The 8,009-nt window shown below is 44.9% G+C and overlaps 1 protein-coding gene across 1 annotated transcript in view; it reads right to left on the minus strand.

Moving 5' to 3' along the window:
- Positions 1-6,946, minus strand: part of col11a2 (collagen, type XI, alpha 2) — a 51,677-nt gene extending 44,731 nt beyond the window's left edge. Inside the window, exon 1 of the mRNA XM_031871260.1 lies at positions 6,867-6,946. Coding sequence (XP_031727120.1) covers positions 6,867-6,936 — 70 coding nt within the window. The 5' untranslated portion in view covers positions 6,937-6,946. The remainder of the gene's footprint in view (positions 1-6,866) is intronic.
- Positions 6,947-8,009: the final 1,063 nt, after the last annotated feature.

Below are 8,009 nucleotides of genomic sequence, written 5' to 3' on the forward strand. Positions count from 1 at the left end.
CACACACACACACACACACACACACACACACACACACACACACACAAACACACACACACACACACACACAACACACACACACACACACACACACACACACACACACTCTTCTGTCTCAATATTTGTGTCTCCTCTAATAATAAACCAAGATGGCAGGTTTTTCAGAGGCCTGAGATGAGAAGAAAATGAACATAAGATATCCAGGAAGCATCATCCATTACAAAAAGTTAAATATAAAACCAAAGAAGGCGTAAAGTAAACTCCAGTCATCCACCCAGCTGACCAAGGCGGCTCAGCGCACGAGCTGCTGCAGGTAGTAATTTTCAACATGGTGCTCTGTAGTTACGATGTATTTATAAAGCCTTCTGTACACAGACAGAAAATCCATTATGAGTACCCATGCTGTAAAAAGGGGGTGATTAGACTTTGCATTATTTATATGGTATAAAATGAGGGGTTGGTTTGTCAGTGTGGTGTTAATCATCATGTAGAAGGCACGCCATGTGCCAGTGTGTGGCTAGCTGCTCTGAGAGGGGAAAGAGCAGCACTGAATGTGTGTTATAGGAAAGGGGAGTGGGAGCTTATTACTGACGGTGAGGTGGTCCTGCATCACAGATGTCTCAATGAACTCCCCCAGTAACACCAGAGGACTCAGCATGAAGGCGGGAAGGAGAAAACCTCGAGGAGTTCAGAGTTAAAGAACAAGAGATCAGAAGATCAAAAATCAATCTGAAAGTTGTCAATTCAACCACGCAATTCAAACACAAACTGTGCGGAACTCAGGAGGGAGTTAATTATGAGACATAAGAGCGCTGCAGGAATGAGTCCTACAAACCCGGGGTTGCATTGAATGGGTTTTGGTTAGAGGGCTAAAATAAGGTCTGTTGTTAACACAAGAGTAAGAGATTTTAACGACATAAAACAGGTCAGTGAACACCCCTCTGGTGAATTTAGAAGCTTTTACATGTCTTAATGAAGGCGGTTAACAAGAGGCTACTAAACGTCATCACTGGAACACTAGTCCTGCTTTATCTTAGCGGTGACATGAAGTCATGTGGCCGTGGTGTAATTCTTAGATTGCATTCGCGTTTCAAAAGTCATAAAAGATTATCTCACTGAACAAAACGTATCATCACATTTGTTTGCCTCAGAGCTTATTTTCTGCAGCGATCAAAAATCCAGTGGAAGAATCCCATTGGCTCCTTGTCGAGGGAGCCAGTGTGATGCTACCTTCCTGGTTGGTCTACAGAAATACATCATCCCTGCAGCGCTCTAATGTCTGCCCTGACACAAAGTCTTACAGACTGAGTAAAAGAGACAAAGTGAAGCATGCCATGCAGGCGGTAGTGTTACTGATCACTGTATGAGCGGTGTTTGGGCCTTTGCATGCAACGTGCTTATGCACGGAAGGGGAAAACAATTCAGAAATACTGGCAAGTCCTTTTCAGTGTACAAACTGTTGAATAAAATCTAACAACAGTCCCCACAGCAGGCAGCAATCTGGAACACAGGTTGCAGAAGACTAAAAGTTAGCTGGATGTCTATGACGTGTTTCTACTGGACCTTTGGAGAGGACACAGAACTAGAGGGAAAGTGGAACAATATTCATCTCACAGTGAAACTAATGCATCTTCTGTACAAACACCAAAGGGGAACCAAGAAGTCCAAACATTTTAGTATTTTAGATGTTAATAGATAACGAGAATCAATCTGCATTCCAGGCCCAAACCTTTATCAAGTAGTCAAAGAACGCCTCTGTGACATATTTCATTTCTCTGCGAACATGATCACCAGTTCCTGTGCTTTTTATTTTCACACCTGCTTCCAGCAGCACTAATAAGTACCTCCACTAATGAATCCCACAGTCCGTGTGGTTTATCCACTACTACAATTACTGTGCTGCAGCCTTATGTGGTTTCTTCATTCCCTCCATCGGGGAGCTGCTGCCAGCACATGGCCAAAAAAGTCCTCTGCTGTCCCCCCTGTGCCATTATGTGGTCTGTGCCGGTCTGTGCCGGTCCGACGCTGCCAACGTGTGTCGTGCTGGAGTTTCGTGTGGTTTCAGGGCTGGAGGCCACAGTCTTAGTTTGGACCCGAGGGTGGATCCTGACACCGCAAGACCTGCTGTACCAGCACCAGGAGACAGGCAGCGCTTCCCTGTGACTGACTGTCACAAATTAGAAGGCCGCCGTAGACCCATTGGTGTGTCTGTGCTGATCGGTCAGACTTCCCTGCTCAGCTCTGACTGCACTTCCTCACAAAGACCCTTAAAAACACTTTAAAGCTAAAGCACTCCTTACACTAAACTAATACACAGAGCGACTCAAACTGTATTTAGGTTCCACTGATATTACATTTTACTCCTGACTAGTATTGAGATTCTACAAACTGGACCATCGAAAAAAAATGTAATTATAATCCTCTGAAAACTGGTCAGTGCTGATGCACAAATTTTACACATAATTTATAGACAACAAACTAAAACGTGCAAAAAAACCCCACTTTGGTCATTTGAGGAAGAGTGAAAAAGTCTTTACGTTAAGCAAATGTATAATATATTTAATAAAAGCTCTTTAATAAGAGTGAACAGTGCTATCTGAACACTTCTATTTGACCTCAGAGTCAGACTAGTGACGAGACGAGAGTAACTTACACAAGCAACTCCTGTGGGCCAAGAAGAGGAGAGCAGGTCTGAGAAAGAGGAAAGGAACACTGCATGCTTCTGATATTATAGATCATTGGGGATTACTGCATTAGGCCTCTTCCAATATTCCCAGATAAGTTATGAAATTGCACAGACAGGTAAGTGCTGTCCTGTGATGTCTTCTAAATGTGAAACCCTACTCCGTCTCCAAATATCTGATGGACTGAAGAGCCACACTTTTCCGCTCGTCCCGGTCAAACAACCATCTCAAACTATTTTCAAATAGGCCAACGCCGACGGTATTGATGTCTGGAAAAGAGATGTACATTAACATTACATGCAGGAGCACACAGCTGGTCTCCGCATCCTCCTACGCAACAGAATACCAGTGACTAGGAATAGACTCCATACAGGCAGCCTGTCATTATACAGTTGGCACACTCTCCTGCAGTCCTTGTACATCTTCTGCTAAAACAGAATGCCTTGGAGGAACGACGTCTAACCATCCACCCACACACACACATACACACACACACACACACACGCACACACACACACACACACACCACTAAATCATCACCATTGAAACCAGGGACGACCTATCTGCTACTCGCTGTGCTCCTTTAAGTCTGCAGTAAGGATTTTTTCTCCAGTCTGAGGGGACGCCTCGGTTCAGAAGAACCGAGGCGTCACGAGTGTCTCGTCTCTCGTGTCTCGTCTCTCGTGTCTCTCAGCTTTGACTTTCTGTTCGTTTTGATTTCACAACCACAGTCTGGGTCTCCTGCCATCTATCTGTGTTAGATGCTGCTGAGAGACTGAGAGCGATGGTGAGGGTGTCCGGCATGAACCAGACCTGAGCCTTTCAACACTCCTGATTACACAGGGAAGTGATGGATATGAAGAGGAAACTGATACTTAATAATCATCAGTAAACTGAGCCTAAAGCTGCCACAGTCTTCACATACCCAGCTGTAAACTGGTGGAAATGAATAGCTGCTAACCTAAGACAAAAACAGGCCAGAGCAACTCCTTCCATTGTAAAACCATTGTTGTAAAATAGAATTTTACAAAAGTCCAGTAACACGTGTCAATATCCACTCGTTAGATACATACAGTCTTTTCAATATAAATGCCCGTCTTCACAGGAAATCAACGTTGACTTCTCGTTTCACACGGGGAACAATCGGCTGTCCTCTGGGTGAAAGAACGGATTTTGTTTGACCGACCCACGTCCCCTCACTCCCGGCCCGTGTGGGTTTTTGTGTTCTTTATAATTTTCCGTTCTTTATTACGTGCGTTACAAATAAATGATTTTGCGGGATATCTTCAAATTACAGCACATTCATTTCCGTATGTACGAACGCTGTACGAGTGCAGCCTGTATGGTTTGTGTATGTGTGCTTAGTAACTAGCGTGCACTGTGTGGGCCTGTCATACGAACATGCACCGGGGCCTGATGTAACTACCTCACGCCACTGTCTGTGGATCACTGGATCCACAGGATCCAGTGATCACCAGGATCACCAGGAGAGAGAGAGAGAGAGAGAGAGAGAGAGAGAGAGAGAGAGAGAGAGCAGGGTTAAGTTGTGCTTAGCCAAGTCCCAGACAGACTGTCCTTTGAGGAGCGCTCAGCTTTGAAATGAAGTTAAGGAACATCCATGTCAAGAAAATATTGCCCTCTGATTTTCTTCCTCCTTTGAACAACACTCAGCCTTTCCGTAGGCCTCCTGCTCTCTGGGTGCCTCCTCCTCCTCCTCCTCCTCCTCCTCCTCTCCCAGTCTTCATTCTCCCAGGGAAGAGAGAATACACATGAAGGATTCTGACCACTCTCTTCTCTAAATCGGTCTTTCACTGCTTGGGTGGGGCGCTGTTATAGTAAGTCTACACTAACATCTGCGCGGCTGCACCACGCTGCCCGCACAGGAACGCGCATACAGAATGGGACGCTATTTACGCAATTAAAAAAGAAAAAAAAGCAGGTACATTTTTTTTTTTTTATTAGCGTCACTTTACATTATCACAGCTTTTTTTTTACTTTTTATCATATACGAATAAACACCTCCGCGCGCACATCGCCTCTAATGTATCCTTTAAGATGATAAATACAACCTGCACGAGGTGTTGCACACAGAGGCACTTTCACATACATGTGGCATGCATTTCCACACCGGGGGGGACATCCATAGTTTACGGACGCATATACACAAACAGAACTGTACAAAGCGCACATAGACACGGAGACACTGCACGCTTTCACTCCCGCGCCGCTGAGACCGAGGTGCTGCGCCGCATAATAACCTATTCATAGAAGGCAAAAAATGTCTCAGTCTTCCGCCTCCAAAATACACACGGGAGACGACGGGAAGGTGCAATTGCCTCTCGCAATCTGAAATTGGAAACGGGGCCAAAGAATACACTGGAGGGCAATTTATGTCACAAAAGCCCCCTTGGTCCGTAAGCTGTCCCTGCCACGAGCTCTCCAAACGAGAAATAAAGAGTCCACTGAAACTCCGAAAGCAACTTTATTCCTGTGTGTAAACTAAACCTGCCTTCGTTTTGTACATTATCATAAAACCATAGTTAGAAAATAACATTTTCTAACCAGCTTCAGATCCAGTCGAACAAAAATCCTAAATTCATCATTTAAAAAGGTTAATTAAAACCTCACAAATCATATTCAACAGTCGTGTTGCTGCACTTACAAAAAAAAAAACACCTTTATGGATTTATCTTTAATTTGATTTATTTCCATGGCACATTACGCATTAAATCTGATCTGAGCTGTTCAGGTGAATCAATGGATCCTCTGTGTTAAAAATAAGTCGAGACTACTAGCGGTGCGCCAGGGAACTGCAGCGCATACAGATCATTCCTTTTAGGCGGACTACTATGTACCTGTGGATGGTGAGGGGAGAGGATCGTAAGACCGTAAAGTAAAGTAATCACTTCCGACTGTTCGCAAACAAACCATTATTCTCAATATCAATGTACTAATCACTATTAAAACCAATACAAACATTAGAGTGTTATTCTAAAAGGGGAAAAAACGCAAAATCAACTTTCATGGCTTATTGTCACATCCTTCAAACTCAGAGATCCCTCCCCCGTGGACGAGCAGAGGCAGTGATGGATGGACTGGTGCACAGGCTGAACTGGTAAACACACAGCCAACCTGCACGGTCCCTGCTGTCAGCCCAGTTTACCCACAGGAGGACGTTCAGTTGCAACACAGAACAAAAAAAATAGTTCACGTTTGACAAACGGGATGTTTAGTCGATTAAAAGCGACTGAAGCAGCTGTTTGCACCGTCCTACCCACGGGCCCCTGCGGGTGGGAGGGGGCCACAGAAGTGCGCACCATCAGCAGGATTCTTGGAAGTGAAATTAAGTTTATAGAAAGATAAAATGGAAAAGTCAACATCGGACAAATTGTTCAGAATGACAAACAAACACGTGCCTGCCTGTCAGCAGGCTGCGCGCGCGCACAGACAGATACACAGCTGAGGGAACGAGGTCCAAAAAAGCGGCAACAAACTTTTATTCAAAACATAATACCACGTTATATGTCATATGTTTTTCTGCAGCAACAATACATAATAATATGACTTCATAACGTATTTACTCTGTCGCTATTGGTTGTGACATCCATCATCGGACAGGGTGTGTGAAGGCTGGCCAGATTCCAGCTGCCGGATAAGAAAAATAACTTTATCAAAACATACACAAATAATCTGACAAACGGATGTTGGTATCATTATTTTGGTCGTTTGTTTGAATGGGATGGACCTTACTAATTAAGAGACGCAGCGCTGAAAAGATTATAGGTTCATTTCGGAAACTTCGATTTCCCTGTCAATGTCCATATGCCGGGACCATGGTCACATAAGGCCTTTAGGAAACACAAGTCGCCCTGGGATGCTTTTGGAATTTGACTGAAATTAAACATGTAGGCCTACACTTCTAAATATACAGGTATCAACGCAAAACAACGCAAAAGATGTACATATTTGAATATTGTGATGCAATGATTGGCCACATTTCTCTGGGAAAAATGAAAATAAGCATGTCAGGTGCGTAAGTGTCTGATAATGGATGAGTTTTTACGCACGGTAAATCCAGACAGACAGCGAAAGATGAAGACGTTTCAAACTGAGAAAAAAAGACCCAAAGTTGGCCAAACGCACAATAAACATCCCAACTGGAAATAAAAGAGGCCGTCTTACCTGCCCGAACCACGGTCGTTTGGCACGCGATGAGCGCCACGGTTACCAAGGCGAAGGATGAGAAGTCCATGCGCCATGGTCTCCGTTTCTTGCGGAAGGGACAGTCTCCAGTATCCATAGTGTTGCAGTAGTTCGCCGGCCTGGTTGAGCTGTAAATGTAGGATATGGTGGAAGTTATCCTCTCGCAGTAAGCCAGCCGACGACAGGGACCCGACTGAAGCTTCTGCGAGGCAACAGACAAAAAAAGGCACGCCTCTGGATACGTCTCTACCTCTCTCCCGGAGACTTTCCTTGATGGGTTACCTATGTCTGTCTGTCTTAATGCATAAAACCTAAACACTAAAGGGGGTTTCGGGGTAAATAAATATATTTTATTTTAACGTTTAACCCCTTAGTGCTAAAGCCCCATTGACTCAGACCGGGTACGAGTACCCAAAGTGGAGAGAGCAGCAGAGAGAGACCTGGAATCACGCTCTCTCTCTCTTTCCCTCTTCCCTTCTTTACTTACACACTTACTCCCACGGAGAGTGAGAGAGTGTGTGTATGTGTGTGTGTGTGGAGAGAGAGGGAGGGAAATAGAGAGAGAGAGTGAATGGCAAAAGAGGGAGACGGAGGGCGTGCGTAATTGCGCCCTCAGTCCTCAACATCTGAGAGTATGAGCTGACTGTTTTAATGATACATAGACCTTTACAAATATGTCACCACACACACAACAATTGAGTCTTTATTTTCCACTGAGAGTGAGTGAGTGGTCAGTGAAGCCTGTTTTCTGTCTGATTCTCTTTAAACAATGCGAGAAGGGCGGTCGGAGAAATGTTCTTTATCTTTTCTACTTCTACACGTTCTTGTCTTGGATTCTGTGTCAATGAAAAGACTGCCTTTGTAAACCACGAGGAACCGTTCAGGTAAACGGTAGATAAAGACAGCAGGACTCACCGCGCTGTGCCAGGGCAGAAGAGTGAGAGTTCGGCCAGCCAATCGGGCTTCTGTCCGCGCAACTTACCACGCCCCTTTCACACAATCCGAGGAGCTCTCCTCTCGTACTGATTGGCCAGCCCCACGTGCCCTTGTTTTGTAGCAGCAGCTCAGGTGCGCCGAGAGAGAGAGAGAGAGAGAGAGAGAGAGAGAGAGAGAGAGAGAGAG

The sequence above is a fragment of the Anarrhichthys ocellatus genome, unplaced genomic scaffold (assembly GCF_004355925.1).
Source record: "Anarrhichthys ocellatus isolate YVR2014 unplaced genomic scaffold, GSC_Weel_1.0 scaffold57, whole genome shotgun sequence".
Taxonomy (NCBI): Eukaryota; Metazoa; Chordata; class Actinopteri; order Perciformes; family Anarhichadidae; genus Anarrhichthys; species Anarrhichthys ocellatus.